We start from the raw sequence: 19,990 nt of genomic DNA on the forward strand, positions 1-19,990 counted from the left end.
ATTACTTTTGAAGAAGACAAGAATGGAGAATAGCGAAGAGACTAGTTTGTGAAAATTCTGAAATCCTGTCAGACAAATACTGAAAAGTTTTCAGCACTCAACCCTGGAAGTTAGAAATGTCCTTTTCCAGACAATTATTCATTCTCTGCACAGAACATTATTTTCTATCATTTTTATATAAACAATGATTTTAATCTTTGTGATAGCCTTTTGTATCAATTTTTCTGAAAGGATTCATAGCAGAGACATTGGGAGACATGTTCTTTACCACTCGCTCTGCATGTGACATAAAGTAATAAGTAGTTTTAAATTTTGATTATTCAGAGGCTGTGATTCCTACATGGACGGATAATTTCTTTGCCAATATAATTTGATCAAATACTTAGATGATTTTATTCAATTATTTTTATCAATTCAATTTTTCTATAAATCATACCCTAACTCCCTTCCCAAATAAAATTCTTTTTTCTTTCTTGGTTGGTTTGTGTTTTGTTTTGGGGTCATATCCAGTGGTACTCAGGGGTTATTTCTGGGCCTGCACTCAGAAATCTCTTCTAACAGGCTCCTGAAGACCACATGGGATGCTGGGGATTGAACCTGGGTCTGTCCTGTGTTAGCCACGTGCAAGGAAAATGCTCTACCACTAAGCTATCCCCCGGCCCCCCAAATAAAATTCTTGTGCCTAATCTATTTCCTTGTCCCCTTGATACTAACTCAATTGGGGAGGAGATCCTTGTTGAACACACCCAGGGTACTTGTTCCTGGAAGTACTAGAAGTCCATATGGTAATGTGGATATAACTAGAACGAGTTATATAATATCTCTCCAGCATAACACTCTCTCAGTTAATCATTACTTCCTTAAAACCATCAGAAAGAAAAGATTTGGGTGGGGAAAAACATTAATAATAAAATGTTTACTTGAGACTTGAGTCCTTTCTTTTTTATTTTGTTTTTGGTTTGGGGCTACATCTAGAAGTGCTCAATACCTACTTCTGGCCTTGTGCTCATGACTTGACCTCCAGTTGCGCTCAGAGAACTAACTATAGGGGGGTGCACAAGATATGAATCAGGGCTACAGTCACTACAGCAACATGCAAAGCAAGTGCCTTATCTGCTGTACTATCTCTCCAGCCCAAGTACTTCCATTTAAATGAGAAGTTCAAAAGGAAAATTGTTCCATTGTTGTTCAAATCATCCTTAGTTCTTTTACTTTTAACTACATTTAAATCTGTTTTGGGATTTAGAAACACAGCTCAATGGTGATGGGCACAAGTAAGATGAACTGTGTTTGAACCCCTCCCCAACAGTCCCAGGCACAAAAAGTGCTGCTTCCCCTAAGCCTAACACAGAACCATCCAGCTTCATTGGCCAAATATCACTAGCAATGGCCCCAAGGCTCCTGAACATACCATTACCTCCCCAAAGAAATTTGCTTTACATGTGGGAACATAGCTCAAAGAACTATGCTTGTAGTTCTGAGGATAGATACCTAAATAAAAAAATGTTTTCCCAATCTTGTCAGGATCTAAATCTCTTGAGTATTTGTATTCTCCTTTATTTCTGCTCTCATTTCAGCCACTTCTTTAATTATCCCAATATAAATGTGTGCAATATTTGTTAAACACAGCAAGCTATAAGCAAACAGACTACTGCTGCTTTCCTAAGACTTCCCTTAGAACCAACCAATAGCTTGGTAGGAACCTAATCTTTCTGAGGAACTACAAGCAAAATTTTGGCCAAATATTTTGATAATGCATAGCACAGGAGTTCATCTTTCCAGACTGATTTTTCACTATCCCACCACTTTTCAGTTGTCCTGTCAACTAAATCAACATGCTCTAATTACATAATAGCATTATCTAATTTATCTAAACTAATCTTACTTTAAGGAACCAATAGCTGTATCTACAAATTAATAAAGATTATAGATGATTAAACTACCTCTACAACCAAGTAGTTCATTTATCTCTATTTTATTAAAACTGTTGTAGTGGTCGTCCCAAAACTTCATAAGAAAACATGCATTAAGGGCCAGAGCAATAGCACACCAGTAAGGCATTTGCCTTGCACTTGGTCAACACAGGAAGGACCTCAATTTGAATCCCGGCATCCCATATGGTCCCCCAAGCCTGCCAGAAGTGACTTCTGAGAACAGAGCCAGAAGTAACCCCTGAACACTGCTAGGTGTAACCCCCAAACCAAAAAAAATTCATTGCCAGGAATTGAACCAAGATATGCAAGATATGTGCAAATTCACTTGAGTTACACCATTTTCTCTTGCAACAACCTCATATTAATGTCCATTCAACATTACAAGGGTTCATTCAATTTGTGGTTCAAATGCCCATTAAACCTTCAACACCCTTTGCATAAAATTTTAAAATAATGGAAAATATTATATAAACACCCCTTCTAACCCTTAAAGCACTTAAATGTATAATATCTAGAAATGTTATTCACATACTTTCCTATAGTCTATAAGAAATTATATACTGTAATTTAAATTCTATAGCACATGGACTCTGAAATGGAGATTAACATAAAGTACTTTTTCAAAAAGTGTTTTTGGAACTGACACTCATTAAGGATAAGAAGAAATTACAGGGGCCCCGAGAGATAGCACAGCGGTGTTTGCCTTGCAAGCAGCCAATCCAGGACCAAAGGTGGTTGGTTCAAATCCCGGTGCCCCATATGGTCCCCCGTGCCTGCCAGGAGCTATTTCTGAGCAGACAGCCAGGAGTAACCCTGAGCACCACCGGGTGTGATCCAAAAACCAAAAACCAAAAACAAAAAAAAAAAAAGAAATTACAACTGGGCCACAGAAGAAATTGGGCTGTGATATAATTCCATAAAAGACATCATTCAATATCTATATGAAACTGTGAAATAGAAATGGTTATATAGAAATGCAAAGATGCTAGAAATTTACACTCTTGAATAGACAAGTCACTGGATGCAGACACCTCTGAATAGGGTTCCAATCTTCTTTGAGGGAAACCATAGAATATTGTAAGAAAATATTTCTTTTTTACAGTTCAAAATACTGATTTTATTCATTATTTTCTATATAGAATTGCTTTATTTAAAGACCATGGTTACCAAAATGTTCATATTTGGATTTCAGTCATAGAATGTACACCAGTCTTCAAAAGTGCAACTTTCCTGCCACCCATGTCCCCATTTCACCTGCACATCCCACATTCCTGCTTGTGGGGCAGGCATTTTGCTTCTCTGTCTTTGTCTCTATCTCTTTTTCTCTTTTCCTTTTGACATAGTGGTATGCACTATAGTTGATAAAGAGGTACCATCTATATCATTTGATCTACTTTCAGCACCCGGTTCTTTTCTAGAGCAATAAGTTCCAACTATCGTTGTCAAGCCTTTTCTACTCTAATTTCACCCACCGATCTTTATAGCAAGCTTCCTATTATGGACTGATCCTGCTGATCCTCAACTCTACTGTCTGGATATTAATACCATATTGTCTTTTATTTTCTTAGATCCCATAGGTAAATGAAACTATGATGTCTATTCTGCTGATTCATTAAACTCACCACAATAATTTCCATGTCTATTCATGTATAAGCAAACTTCATGACTTCATTTATCCTATTGGCTGCACAGTATTCCACTTTCAAGATATACCAAAGTTTCTTTAGCCACTCATCTGTTGCCAGGCACCTAGATTGTTTCAAGATTCTGTCTATTGTAAATAGTGCTGCAATGAACATAGGCAGATAGAGGTCATTTCTGTATTATGCTTTTGTGTTCTTGGGGAATATCTCTCGGAGTGATATTGCTAAATCATATGGCAGCTCAATTTCCAGTTTTTTAAGGAATATCCATATTGTTTTCCAGAAAATCTGGACTAGACAGAATTCCCGCCAGCAGGAAATGGGAGTCCCTTTCTCACTGCATCCACACCAGTACTGGTTGCCCTTGTTTGTGTGTGTGTGTGTGTGTGTGTGTGTGTGTGTGTGTGTGTGTGTGTGTGTGTGATTTGTACCAGTCTCTGTGGTGTGATTACATCATTGTTGTTTTGATTTGTATCTCCCTGATGATTAGTGATGTGGAACATTTTTTTCATGTGCCTTTTGACCATCTGTAAATTTCTTCTTTAGGGAAATGTCTGTTTATTTCTTTTTCCCATTTTTTGATGGGGTTAGATATTTTTTGTTAAGTTCTGTCAGTACTTTGTAAATCTTCGATATTAACCACTTATCAGATGGGTATTGGGTGAATAGTTTCTCCCATTCCATGGGTAAACTTTGTATCATACTCACTGCTTCCTTTGAAGTGCAGAAGCTTCTCAGTTTAGTGTAGTCTCATTTGTTTATGTGGGCAATTCCTATGTCTTCTCAAAAATCTAAGGCTGTTTGTAGTTTTCTTTTACAATGTTTTTCTGTGATGGGTATTCCATATTCTATAAAAACTGATAATGGGCCAGCCTATGTTAGCAAAACTTTTGAATTTTTTTGTAAAGAATGGCAGATAAGACATCTGAAAGGAATTCCTTCCAATTGTAGAGGACAGGCCATTGTAGAAAGGACTCACAGAACCTTAAAAACTCAATTACAAAAAAAAATAGAAAAAGAGGTTTACCACCAACGGATTTGCTATCTTTGACTCTCATCACACTAAATTACTTAAACTTACCCCAAGGGGAAAGTTACACTGCAGCGGAAAGACATTTTAAAGAAGATATTCAGAGACAAGAAACAACCCATAAACCTATTTGGATCAAGGAGGATGGAAAATAGATAGCTGGATATCTTCTCCTAAGAGGAAGGGGTTATGCCTATGTTTCTACAAATGACAACCCTCCCAAGAAATTTTGGTTTCCATTACGCCTTGTTAGAAATCGGGCTAGCACAAATGATCAGGTTCAGACTATAAACTCCCCTTCAGAGCAAAAACGGAATACTCCAGACACTAACAGCAGTAATATTGCTGAGGTCTCTGGGGCAGGGAACAAGGATTTAGCTGTCACACACCATATATTGAGTAAGACTGATGGTAGTGATAAACCCTTACACTCCGAGATGCAAAAGGAAAGACAGGAACTTGTCTTAACTGGGCTCCAAAATATAGGAAACTCTTGCTACATGAACTCAATATTGCAATGCTTGTATAATATTTCATTCTTGACTCAGTATTTTTATCAAGATCATTATAAAAAGGATATTAACAAGAAACATCCAATGGGGCATGAAGGTAAATTAGCCGAAGAATTTGGTCGGCTCATCAAAACCATGGGGAATGGATTTCATAGGTATATTAACCCTGAAAGCTTCAAAGTAACAATTGGTTTACTTAATGACCAGTTTGCTGGACACAATCAGCAGGCTCCACATGAACTACTGATGTTTCTAATAGAGGGACTACATCAGGACTTGCTTACTGTAAATCTATTGACAGACAAAACTACACATCTTATGGAAAATGAAAATTATGAACAATTTAGTCCAGGACACCAAAAGGCTCACAAATCTATTGTTTATGATCTCTTTCAAGGACAATTCAAATCTATACTACAGTGTCTCACATGCCACCAAAATTCTGAGGTTTATGAGACATTTGTTCATTTGTCTCTGGCTGTTACAACTACAGATAAATGTACATTACCGGAATGCCTCTCTGAAGTTTTTAAAGAAGAGTTAAGGAATGACAACAAAGTTCTGTGCAACAGCTGCAAAACTAGAAGGGATTTTTCAAAGTAAACGTACTTATGGAAACTGCCACCAGTACCTATAATATACTTGAAACGTTTTGCTTTTGATGGCAAACAAATAAAAAAATTGCACACTTATGTAGATTTTCCTTTAGAAGACCTCAATTTAGTAGAATTCACTTCAGAGAATAAAAGCAAGATTAAGAGATACAACTTATCATCAGTGTCAAACCATTATGGTAAAGTTCACTATGGACACTGTACTTCATACTGTAAAATTGCTGCAAAACAACACTGGATCAATTTTGATGACAAGAAGATCAAAAAAAGTCCTTAATACATTGGTGAAATCCACAGCAGCGTACATCCTGTTTTATACTTCTTAAAGATCTACAATGAACACCAGATAATCATTTCACTTCCTTATTGGTTGCTATTAATGCTCTAGGAATCTTTCCACAGGCATGATCAATGAATATAGATTGAAAATCATGGACCCCCAATGTGTTTCCTTGTATGATGGATTTATGTCTTAATTTTACTATTGCTCTAGGTCTCAGTTAATCATGAAATCTTACAATTTAATTTAGTCAAGGTTCACCTGAAAGAAAAATTTCTCATCATATTAATGTTGTTTTTCTTTCTAGGAATACTCATTTAACGACTTTCACTCTTTTTATTTTAACATCATTGCTTTATTTCCCTCAATTTAGGTTTTAAGACGCTGACATAATGATAATTTTAGGTGGACTTTCTTCACAGTGCTTCTTGTCTATGATTGATTATCATAGAGTTACTGTTATACAATAACTTTGTGTATATACTGTTATACACTTATAGTAGAGTTTTCCATGTTTGTATTATGCATGAAATTTTCTTTCAGATCTGCTCTGCTCTGCCATAAAAAATTTTTTTTGAATTTGAAATTATTTATCTAAACAGTTGCCGGCTATTACATTTTAAGGTGCTTTTAGTTAATTCAGCTGAATTCTTTTTTTTTTTTTTTGCTCCATTTTGGATCCTTTCCAACAAATATTTTTGGTATGAGTCAGTGTTATGGCCATATTTTTGTGAAGTCTGTATGTGTATGTCTTGTTCAGTGTCTGTCTGTTTTGCATATTTTGTATATAGTTCCCTTTTTCCTAACTTTATCTTCCCCAATTTAGTCATCCTTATCCTTCCTTCCTAGTCCTTAACATTTAATTCACATGTACCACTCATCTTTTTCACCCACAACTACAAGCCTCCTGATCTCGGCCTGAGGAAGAAATCCGTGACTGTTGGAGTTTTGTACCATGTTTGCTGCAAACTTGTTGGAAATGAAGCCACCTGGAATTTGTGTCACAATATAACCCCAGAGAAAAGATGCATGGATAAGACCCACAATCTCTGGATCCCAGTTAAACTGTGCTATCTAAATTTCTGGTTTTCCATCCACATACACAGTGCTATGGTTGACCATTTCTACAATGGCTACCCCAAGATTGCACCGATCCCAAAGGAAATGCAGAAGTGAAGCCCAACCAACTCATGATGGCTTCAACCCGTGTTTTCAGACCCATCAAGTGTCTTTTGCCAGTCTTCCCAGAGTTCCAGACCCCTCATATTTACAGATTGATATTTGCCTCTAGAAATTTCACCTTTTGCATTTTTCTTATAATTGTAATCCTTTGAATTTATATTTGGTACTACACTTCTTTTGACTATTGTAATTAATGCTTTTCTTTTTTCTTTTAGTTTTTAATCTTAGGAATTGATGTTGTATTACATTAGGGTTTTGCTTTCTTGACTTTAGGTTAGTGGGTTAGATATTGTTGTCTGTAATTTCCTAAATGATATTTTTGTCTGGTCTCAGGGCTTTTTGCATGGGTGCATCATAGGCAAAATACTAGGTTTATAGGAGGTTCCATTCATTTTGGATGGGCCCTCAAGTTGTATATTTACACAGGGAGGGTCTCTGCCTTAAACATTTTGTTTTGGTTTGTGACTTAAGCTCCCATCTATAAATAATTGACCTTATTGGTACATCAATTTCAGACATCATATGGACTTCAGCCTGGATTAAGAACTTGGATTAAGTTCAGAAGCCTATTGATCATCATTGCAGTGGCCCCCAACTGTGCAGGGGGTATATGCTTCTTCCTCCAAAATAAGGGCCTAATTCAATGACCTCAAAGATTGGCTTTCTGGTCGACCTAGACTTGAATGAAAATGGGTTCGGAGAGATAGCATGAAGATAAGGCATTTGCCTCACATGCAGAAGGTCATTGGTTCGAATCCCAGTATCTTCCAGGAGCGATTTCTGAGCGTGGAGCCAGGAGTAACTCCTGAGCACTGCCAGGTGTGACCCAAAAACCAAATACCAAAAACCAACAACAACAACAACAACAACAACAACAACAAATAAAGGAAAGGTGCTTCTTCTCGCGTGCTACACACCTTTCTGGCGTCTCTTCGAAGGATCTATGTACGTTTTAGATTTATCTTCTCAGGAGCTTGTAGTTGATTCTTTGATACATGTTTCTGGTTTAAACACCCTGCGTTTAGAAGTTTTACTTTACATTGTCCTGTGATGCACTTATGCAAACAGCCGCTCTTTTATTATTGACTAGTTTTTCCTTTAATAATTGTAGACAATATTGTTTGTTTACTAAAAACAAACAGGGGAATTGTTGTGTATGTAAACATTTTATGGGATTATTATGTTATTGACCCTACCCTGATTGGTGACTGTACCCTACCCTAGGGTGTGACCTGGCATTCTGCCCCTACCCTAGGGTGGCACCTGATTCTGCTTCCACCATTGGGTGGTATCTGATCCCACCATTGGGTGGTACCTGATTCTGGGGGATAAAAACAAGGGTCTGTGGAAGGCGGGGGGCTTTTTTGCTGGAACTGAGGCTGAGTCTTTGGACTTCAGTCTTGTCCACCGAATAAAGCTAATATTTCCACAAGCCTGACTGTCTGAGAGCTGTTTACCCGCCGTTTTACCTCAGAACCGTCAGCTAGACAGGGTGGCAGGCGCGTGCTCCAAGCTGGAAGAGAAAGGCCTCATCCTCCATCCCTCCATCAGTCAACCTCTTCAGGGACTGACTTGCAACAGGGTATGATTTTTGTTATTTTTACTGATGCCCGAATTTAAAATTTTATGTATTAAGGTATTAATATATTATAATCCGGGAATACATCAAAATATTTTATGAGTTTAAAAGCCCTTTTCTCTGAACTTTAAAAATCAGTTACTGCATTCTACTTAAACTTACTAAAGATTTGATATAAGTAATAACTATTATTTTTTATCCTGAATCTGGAAGTTCAGAGTTTTTCTATAATATTTTTATGGATTCCTATGAGAAGTTGGTACTAGGGAAATGCTTCTGGTGTTCAGGGATCCATGTAGTTGCTGGAGATCTAACCCAGGCCTCCTGCATTCCAAGTATGCACTGAATCCTGTTGAACTAGCTCTGGCTCCTTAACCATTTATTTCTTTGTTTTGGCTGTTATAATTTAAAAAATCTTAGAATTTGTTGGCAAAATAGAAATCTATTTCTCACAGTTCTGAAGACTAGTATATTAAAGATCCAGGTGCCAGCAGATGTAGATGTAATGGGAACTCACTTCTTTAGTCATGCATGGTCATCTTCTTACTTTGTGATTACATGGCAGGGAAGAGAGGAAACTTTCCTCTGTCTCATTTATTAGGGCACTGATCCATAAATGGGGGCTCCATCATCCTCATCATTTAATCCAATAGTTTTCAGTTTCTGATCTGTGGACCAGTGATGGTTCACAAGTGTGAAAAAGCTAAAAATTATATGTCTACTCACCGACTTTTATGCCATCTCTAATACCATACTATTAGAAGTTAATACTTCAATCTATGCATTAGTAAAATGCCAAAATTTTATATCAGTATTTTCCAGAAATTAATGAGGGGATGTAATATTGGTGTTGAAGGTCTGTCCTAAGATTTCTATTCTTGATTATTTCTGTTTTATTAACTCAATAAATATTAGATTTTTTCACTAATCTTCCATCTATAGGATAACATATCAAGAAAATAGAAGGTCTATAAGTAGGAAAACCAATATCTCTAGATTACATAAATAAAAATGCCAAAGAAGGAGAGAGAACTGTAGGAGTGAAGCAAGAAGAGGCCATCTGTACATAACAGAGCAACAAAGATCAGAGCTTTGGGTCAGATAAAATAGCATCCTAACTACAAGAAAGTTAATGTCTATAATAAGACCCTATACTCCCTCATTCAGTAAAATTATTTGAAACCTTCTAATGTCCCTTGGTTATAAACTGCCTTTTGATTTTCTTGCATTTATTGTTTTTCTACTTTTTAAATTTTAGATCTGTAGCAGTATCTGAAGGCCAATGGCTCCGTTCTCATGAACCACTTTGGGCAGAGTTTTGGGTGACTATATAGGGTATAGGGTACTGGACCTAGGTTGGTTTCATGCAAAACAAGTGTCCTGCTCACTGTACTATAGGTCTTATACCCAATTTAATTTAATTTATTCTACAATTGTTGTAACAAACCCCAAAATAAATTGAATGACATCAATTTCTGGTAACATAATTCTTTGGTTTCCTTACCAAAGTCTGTATAAGGTCAGGTATTTTGGACTCATCAACACAGCAAATTGACCCCTGGTATGCCTGAAGCCTTGAGTTCAATCCTCAGCCTCAGAAAAACAAAAAAAACTGAAGTGATCTGGAGAATTAATATAGAAATTAAGATGCAGCCTGTCATGTGTAGAAACCCACTTTGAACCTGGTAATCTGAAAACTATCCAGGGTGACTTGATAATATTTGGGATTATGAGAATTAAGCAGCACTACAGGGCTCAAGCAATATCATGTCCTTCACCTTACCATTGAACCTGAGAATCATTGACCTGAGAATCACTGGAAATGTCTCCTAGGACTCCTTATCATCACTTATGAGATGCCTCCATCAAAAATCCCCACCAAAACGTCAAATTCGAAACAAAATCTCAAATCCCAAACGAAATGGTTATTTCTGATGTTTCTGCTCTTTGGTTACTAGCAGTGATTGAACTGCTGCTGTATATCAGTCAAAGCTGGTCACTTATCAGTTAAAACATAGGACTGGACTGGAGGGATAATACAGTGGGTAAGGTGTTTGCCTTGTAAGTGGCTGACCCAGTTTCAAACCCCAGCACCTTATTTGCCTCCTTAAGCCTCACCCTGAGATCTGAGCAAGGAGGAAACCCTGAGCACCAGAAGTTGTGGCCCCCTAAACAAAAAACGTAGTGAATAGCCACACTTAATATCATCTTCTTTAAACTCTCCATCATAACCCTGTATATATCATATTTAAATTAAAATATATTTTAATAAAATATTCATTTAAAGCATATTAATGTATCCAATATACAGTAATAGAAATACATTTATATTATATTTATATTAATGTATTATATATGAATATAATAATATTGTATGTTTATGATGCATTAATATACTTAATATACATTAATATGGTAAAATATATAAAATTTTTGTTTTGGGGGCCACACCCCAGCAGAGCTCAGGGATTACTTCTGGATCTGGCAGGCTCAGGGGACCATATAGGATGCTGGGGATTGAAAGCAGGTCCTTCCTGGGTTGGCTGCATGCAAGGCAATGCCCTACTGCTGTGCTGTTGCTCCAGCCCCTAATATATATATATATATATATATATATATTTTACACCTAGTGTCATATAAAATTTTATTTTATCAAAATTATTCGAAGTGGAAAAAGTTCATACCCTGCTTTTTATATGCATCCATCCTCTCACTGATAAAAGTACTGAAATCATATCCAATCTTGCCTGTTCTGTAACTTTTCCTAGCAACACAGTGGCTAGAAAAAGACAGCCATCAATTTAAGAAGTGTGAAATTCTAATTAACAAAAAATTTGGAATGAAGTTCTTTGTAAAATTTCATCAAGAATATCTATATTTGGGGCCGGAGAGATAGCACAACGGTAGGGCGTTTGCCTTAGACGTTGAAGGATGGTGGTTTGTATCCCGGCATCCCATATGGTCCCCTGAGCCTGCCAGGAGCGATTTCTGAGCATAGAGCCAGGAGTATACCCTGAGTGCTGCCGGGTGTGACCCAAAAACAAACAAAACAAACAAAAAAAGAATACCTATATTTTGCTATTGTAGAAATAGGTGAAATAGAAATATATTCTATTTCCTGAATTGAAAGTGAAGAAATGTTACTATTGTAGTAAAAATTTTTTATTGACGAAGAACATACCTTGAGATTTCAAAACTGGACCTGAGATATGCCACTTTTGTCGTCAACTCCCCAATGCTTCCTCCTAATGCCTGCTGTTTATGTTTGATCCTGGTTTCAAGGATCTCCTTGGTCCTTTCCCACTTTATTATTATTTTTAGTCTTCTATATATCTTACAGACATTGTAGTCTAATGAAACTGGGTAAATCTAATTTTGTTTCATATATGGTTTCAATGTTTCTTTCCTATGAGATTAATAGATTTCAAAAATACTAGTTTTAATACTTAACATTCTTTTCATTCATATAAAAATGGAACCAATAACTGGGGCTGGGCGGTGGTGCTAGAGGTAAGGTGCCTGCCTTGTCTGCGCTAGCTTTGGACGGACTGCGGTTTGATCCCCCGGTGTCCCATATGGTTCCCCAAGCCAGGAGCAACTTCTGAGCGCATAGCCAGGAGTAACCCCTGAGCGTTACCGGGTGTGGCCCAAAAACCAAAAAAACAAACAAAAAAAAACAAAAAACAAAAAATGGAACCAATAATTTAAACCACTTAATTTATTGTGTCCATTACATGTTTCTAGAAGTTCCTTACTACTGATCTTTACCTCCATTAAATTACTATAGCATATTTTTTGTAAATCTTATATATGCTTTGCAGGAAGTGAAGGTGCATATACATAAGTATATTTAACAGCTGACTATGCCTAAGGGGAATATTTTTATCTTCTATCTGAATCTGTTTTTGTGCATGGTTAATATATTTATGCATGGCATCCCTCAAAAGATAGTACCTACATACTTTTGGAGGAAATGATGCAATGGTTTTCCTTAATTCCAAATACTTGTGGTATCACTGTCCCTTTTAATCCAACTTTGCATAAACCCTTGATGCCTGTATACTTCTGATTATATATTACAAGTTTTATTTTCTGGGAAGAGGTGAGGGAAAATCCTTGAAATCAACTTATTTTCTAGAACAGCTATGTAGTATCAGGCTCTAGATTCATATTGGTTTTATCCCTTTCATCATTATTCCTCTCCCCTCTGTATCTAGTCTACCTTATGTGCATATCCTTAATAGTAACCTGTATAGGAATCCTTGTGTCAAGGTCTTTTTCTGGAGAACTGAACCAAAAGCTTTACTTATTCTGTCACTTTTGAGGGCTCAATAGTTCTGTACATAGATATTTAAAAGCCATAAAAATAAAAGAAATTAACACATGGATAATTACTTATTGATATCTTATAAAACAGCTAACTCAAAGAGTAGAAAACAAAATTCAGGTGATATTTACCAACATCCCCATCAAATACATCAGCTCTCTTAATTTGATAATATAAATTTCAAAATTTCCATTAGTGCAATCAATATTGCTTTAAAATACTTTATACTTTATATTGTTAATATCAAATAAAAGCTAAGTAATACTTGCACAGTGAATTGATAACCAGTGAGGTAAAAATCATATATTATATCACCTTTGACAGTGATGTTAAATTTCCTCTTCAATTAATATATATGCAATAGGGTTGAGTTGTAGAGTTAGGATAATTATTTTACTCTTCAATATTTGAGATATTTGCATTCTCAGGAGTTATTTGTAATAGAAGCTCAATTTGAGATTATTAATGTAAAAGTAGGTTATATGAACCAAATAGAGGTTTAAGGGTTTTTTAGCGTATGGCTATGAAATATTATCCAAATACCAGGAAATTATCACATAGAAACAAATATACTCTAGGGAAGACGGGCAGCCCTGTGTGTGCATGCTGCTCTGCGTGAAACTCGCCCTCCCAGGGTCAGGCCGCGGGAATCTGAGAAAGACCGGAGTGTGCAAGGCCCACAGCAAAGGGGCCACAAAGCAAAATAAAACAATAACAAAAAACCAAATATACTCTAATTTTGAAGGGTTTATTATTTAAAAATAAAATATCTTAAACGGCCTCGGTAGATAGTACATATACATCAAGGATCTTTTAGCAGTATATCAATTCTAACATTGGAAAACTGTGGAAACTATGAAATTAATTCTGCCAAGTAATGTTTACTTACAATTAAATCTGATCAAACACATGCAAATTACAGATTGGACTGTTTTACAAATGATTTCATTCACAAAATAGGCAGAACTTTAAGATGGAAGTTAATTTAGTGTATCCTGACATGCTATAAGAATTAATAAATCACACAATTTGGAAAATTATTAGCAACACAGTTTCTACTCTCTTGGGTATGAAAAGGTAAATAAAGCATATTTAAAATTGAGCGTGGAAGCACAGCTGAAAAAATGGTGGGAACTGAAGCATGTCACCTGATATGATTCTCTCCTAGTATAAGTAATAATCTGTTCAATTAATAAGAAAAAGGATTGTAACCAAATCATTTAAAGCATTTGTTCTTATTCATATTTTTAGTATCACTATAATTATTATTATTATTTATTATATTATATCAGTGTGGTCTGCTGTTCCTGTTATTACAATATAAAGTCTACAAAATTGTACTTGTAGGGGCTAGAGTGGTGGCACAAGCAGTAAGTTGTCTGCCTTGCACACACTAGCCTAAGATGGACCTCAGTTCGATCTCTTGGTGTCCCATATGGTCCCCCAGCCAGGAGTAAACCCTGACCGTCACCAGGTGTGTCCCCCTCAAAAAAAAATTGTGCTTGTAGATATTATGTCTTTCAGTCATTTGAAAGTAAACAAATGTCTTTCCCCTTCAAAAACTTTTAAAAATACAAAACAAGATGCAGCACTAAATCTATAAAATACTTTTCAAAGAAAAATCATGTAATAAATAGCTTTAAATCATCTGTTATAAAAAAAGGTGTAATTCTGAAATCATAATGAACCAAAGATGTTTTCTAAATTTCTCTGTGAAATTTTCTAATGGAATAGATGAGTTTCAAATGAGCCACGTGATTTTGAAGTGATGATTTTGTATGTGCACCTGGAAACTCAGGTGTAAAATGAAAACCACTAAGCAGCAAACATATTTCAGATGTAAGGTGTTAAATTCTTTTAAAATATGGTAACATTTTATACTTAATGTTTATTCCTAAGGATAACCTGTCTTCACTTTAAAAACTGTTATTTCTTTTTTTTTTTTTTTTTTTTTTTGGTTTTTGGGCCACACCCGGTGACGCTCAGGGGTTACTCCTGGCTATGTGTTCAGAAGTCGCTCCTGGCTTGGGGGACCATATGGGATGCCAGGGGATCGAACCATGGTCCGTCCAAGGCTAGCGCAGGTAAGGCAGGCACCTTACCTCTAGCGCCACCGCCCGGCCCCTAAAAACTGTTATTTCTAACACAGGTACATAGATGGTATTTCAGGTTTCTGGACATTAGAATCTCTGTTTACTATCATCTTATGGGCTCAAAAGGAGTCAGCTACTATATGTTTCTCATTCAAAACTAGCAAACTGCAGAGATGGATAAATCTTAAAAATGTACAATTGTGAAAATTTAAAACATTTGTAAATAAACTAAAACTATGCGGTGTTCTGAAACAAGCACTGGTCACTTTGATTATTTAAAGAATAATCCAAATGAAAAGATATCAAATTATTAGAATAAATGAACCTTTAACGATGAACATTTATAAGAATTCATGATCATCGCAACTGGCAGAATACTGGTTGTACAGTTCTTTGAAGCAAGCAATGAAGTCTGCTTGTTTACTAATAAGCAGCTTACAAGAAAGAAGTCATACTTAACTTCAGGTATAAATGAACTAAAGAATTAACATTGTGAGCATTAACAACCAACGGAACTGCAGACAAAAACTGTTCATGAAGTTCTTCTGAAGCAGTGGTGGAGTCATTGGTTGTCCCTGTAATGCTGACTTATAAACAAGAAACCTACATTTAAAGAATGTTTTAAAAAAATAAACTTCAAATTACAGAAATATCTAAAATTTAAAAATGCACAACTGGGATTATTTATTATCATTATAACAATGGACGAAGACTGTTCACACAGTTCTCTGAATGAGGTACTGAAATATTTTTGTTGATAACACATCAGCTGTATTAAAACAAAGCAAAAAAATAGAACCATCTTAACTTTAATGCTTTAAGGGAACAAAGTACAAGTTCTAGTGTTAGGTACATCTTAAGAATGCATGACTGTGAATATTTAAAACCACTACATTTATAGGTGAAAATTGTTCATGCAGTTCTGAAGCAGTTACTAAAGTCTTTGTCACTAATCACTGGCTTACAAATAAGAAACCAGTTTAAGAATGATTTAAAGAAATTGAAAACTTTAAGAAAGATAGATTAAATTTAACAATGCACAACTGTGAACAAGACAACTAGCATAACTGTGACTGAAGATTGTTTATGCATATTTTTCTGAAGCAGTATCACAGTATCTGCATGCAACTGGCCTATAGACAAAAAATCAACGATTTAAAGAATGTCTTAAATGAACAACTTGCAAATTCTAGGGATGGATGAACTTCAAAGAAAGGCTTGGTTTGAGCATGTTCAACTGTCACAAGATGGTTGAAGTCTGTCTCTACAGTTCTGAAATGAGATTTAAAATATATTATTTCAAAATAAACAATTAAGAATAAAGCTGGCAAATGCCACTTATCTACCAATTTGTGCATCTCAACCATAAACATAGCTTTTCCATTTGAAACCACACAACAGAAAACAAGACACAAATTTTCCTTATATAGTTTGATACTACAGCAGAAGGTGCAATATTACCAGTGTTGTGGAGCTAAGTTATGCTGAAATTATATTATTTATACCAAGAAAATGGTTATCTACAACCTCTTGATGTATGAAATAAGACTTTTACGTTTGATAAAAGCAAATATGTTCTAATTACATGCTATAACTTTTTTTTTTTGGATTTTGGGCCACACCTAGTGATGCTCAGGGGTTACTCCTGGCTCTGTGCTCAGAAATCGCTCCTGGCTTGGGGGAACATATGGGACGCAGGGGGATCGAACTGCGGTCTGTCCTAAGTTAGTGTGTGCAAGGCAGACACCTTACCGCTTGTGCCTCCCTCCTGCCCATACATCCTAGAATTCTTTTGTTGTGATTCATACCTAAGAAACTTACTTACTTGTAAGTTGTCTCATCAGCTTAATTCCCAGCGAGAGGTTGGTTTTCCTGCACATTACACATTGGCATTGAAGTCCAGTCATAAATGTTGTCATATTTATAATTCAAGTTTTGGAAAAGACTCTGGAATAGTTGTCTAAGATACTCGTAATCTGGGGTTTCTTCAAAACCCAACTCACGACAATAGTTTAAGTATATGGCAAATTCTTTAGGAATGTCTTTACACAAATCTTCAATGGGAATTTCAATCTTCTTTTCTTTAATACGATCCCACTTTTGTTTCATTGAGGCAGCCACTAATCCTTGCCATGGCAGACTGTTTCCATTAAAATATATCAAAACATATCCTAATGCCTCCAAGTCATCTCGGCGACTTTGTTCAGTACCACAGTGAGTATTAATGCTAGCATATAGGGCAGTACCAACTAGATATTGAACTTCTCTACAAGGTATATGTTGTTTTGATTTTTCTCTGTACTTCTTTGCCAAACCCAAATCCACAAGATATAATTGGCTAAATTTTGAGTAAGGCTGATCTGGAGAATTTACCTTGCTCCTTTTCCTCTTCTGAGTGTCCTTAGAAAAATTAGAGAGGAAGCAGCTAGGACCCATTAGGAAGTTTTCTGGCTTAATGTCTCTGTGTATGAAATCCTTACTATGCAGATATTCAAGTCTACTTATCATCTGATCAGCTAACATAAGTATCGTTTTCATAGAGAACTTTCTTGAGCAGATTTTGAAGAACTCTTCTAAGCTGGGTCCAAGAAGGTCCATGGCCAATGCATTCTCATGTTTTTCCTCGCCATACCACAACAGACGAGGAAAACCAATGCCCCCCTGGAGAAGCCGGTAGAGTTTATTTTCCTTTAACAACTGGGGGTACTTGGTTCTCTTAGATTCTAATTTCACTGCCACTTCATTGTTGTTAGTGATGTCAATGGCACAATAAACCTCTCCAAAGGAGCCAGAACCAAGCATTTTTAATAGTTTATATTTCCCTCCAATAATAGTTCCATATCTTCTGTCTTTATTGGCTGCCATTTCCATAGCGCACAAGAAATATAACACCTGGGGTCAACTCAGCTACTAGGAATACTGTAGGAGAAGCCGCCTCTGGGGTTGCTTAACTAAAAAGTACCGAAGAGGGTGGCACGAACTTAACTAAACTTAACTAAACTTAACTTAACTAAAAAGTACCGAAGAGGGTGGCACGAACTTAAATGCCATGCTTTCTCAAGAGTTTTGATAAGTTTTAGTTAATGGGAGCTTCATCAGTTCCTCCCCAGCACCGGTTGCAGTTTTTTTCTCGAGGTTACAAGAGTCCGCCACTTAATTGTGGGCAGCAGCCGCTTTGCCTAGCTTCTGCAAAATAAAAATTCAAGAACGGAAGAGTTACTGACATCATCACCATGGCACTCTATTTTCCAGCTAACCAAAAGTATTCCCCCAAGCCCCGGAGAGTCACTTCACAAAGCAAAGTACAGTAGAAAAAATGATTACCAGTATTATTTCTGAAGACTTACTATAAAAGTTCTGAACTGGTACCAGGAAATGGTTGCCAATGCGCCCTAACCGTCCGATCGACCGTACCAAAATGAGTGATAAGTTAACGGAAAAAAATACAACTGCGCATGCGTAATAAAACCCACTATTCACCCCACGTGCGCTTTTCTACAGGCCCAAGCCTCATCGTCAAAGACGACTAGTTCTGCTTCCGGTGTGTAGGTTACGTCAGATCAACCGTACCAAAATGAGTGATAAGTTAACGGAAAAAAATACAACTGCGCATGCGTAATAAAACCCACTAGTCACCCCACGTGCGCTTTTCTACAGGCCCAAGCCTCATCGTCAAAGACGGCTAGTTCTGCTTCCGGTGTGTAGGTTACGTCAGATCAACCATACCAAAATGAGTGATAAGTTAACGGAAAAAAATACAACTGCGCATGCGTAAGAAAACCCACTATTCACCACACATGCGCTTTTCTACAGGCCCAAGCCTCATCCTCAAAGACGACTAGTTCTGCTTCTAGTTTATAGGTTACATCTGATCATTAACGGAAAAAAAATACAACTGCATGCGCAGTGTTGAAAGTAAACACTTTGATAGTATAATTGTGATAGAGAAAATGTGATAAAGCTGAAAGAAACTAGAGATAAATTCTGGAATTGTGTTTTCAGATATTAATCCAAGATATTCCTGAAAAGCTATTGGAGTCAAGAATTAGTAGCACTTCTACTCCCATGGATTGAATTTTGCCTTTTTCACTATCAAATCAAGTAGTCATCCTAATTCAATATGTTTATAAATGGTTCTATATACTCCATCTATCCGAAATACTTAATGTAATTTCTTGCTTATATATTTGTTTGCAACCTTTACTCTTCTAAAACCTCTCCTAGACAATTTATTCCACAAGTTAGCAAAGAGAAATCCATTATTATTATATTTGAATCAATGATACTTTATTATGAAGAATTTAATTTATTGTTGCTTAATTTTTCTCATTATCTAAAATTCTGTAAACAAAAATATAAATACAAAATTTTTGTTTTGGGTATTTTAGTTTGGAGGGTCATTCACACTCATCAGCGCTCAGAGTATTCCTGACTCTGTACTAAGGAATCACTCCTGGAAGTGCTCAAAGAAACATATGGGGTGCTGGGGATCAAACCTTGTGTGAGGCAATGGCTCTACCTGTTGTACTATCATGCTCCTAAATAAAATATTTTAACCAGAAAAACACAAAACTTGTATTTATCATACTTTAATTAATACTATACATGTAAAGAAAAATAGCTGAAACAGTTTGGTTTTTGTTTGTTTGTTTTGCCGGGCCACACCTGGTGGTGCTCAGAGGTTACTCCTGGCTTTGCACTCAGAAATCGCTTCTGGCAGGCTTGGGGATGCCGGGATAAAACCTGGGTCCGTCCTGGGTCAACTGCATGCAAGGCGAATGCCCTGCCACTGTTCT

The 19,990-nt window shown here is 36.4% G+C and overlaps 1 protein-coding gene across 1 annotated transcript; it reads right to left on the bottom strand.

Moving 5' to 3' along the window:
- Positions 1–17,039: 17,039 nt before the first annotated feature.
- LOC125998802 (casein kinase I-like) lies at positions 17,040–18,065 on the bottom strand. Its single transcript, XM_049766866.1, has one exon. It carries the CDS (start codon positions 18,063–18,065, stop codon positions 17,040–17,042), a length of 1,026 nt encoding a protein of 341 aa, XP_049622823.1.
- Between the last annotated feature and the right edge of the window lie 1,925 nt (positions 18,066–19,990).

This window comes from Suncus etruscus, chromosome X (assembly GCF_024139225.1).
Source record: "Suncus etruscus isolate mSunEtr1 chromosome X, mSunEtr1.pri.cur, whole genome shotgun sequence".
NCBI classification, from domain to species: Eukaryota; Metazoa; Chordata; class Mammalia; order Eulipotyphla; family Soricidae; genus Suncus; species Suncus etruscus.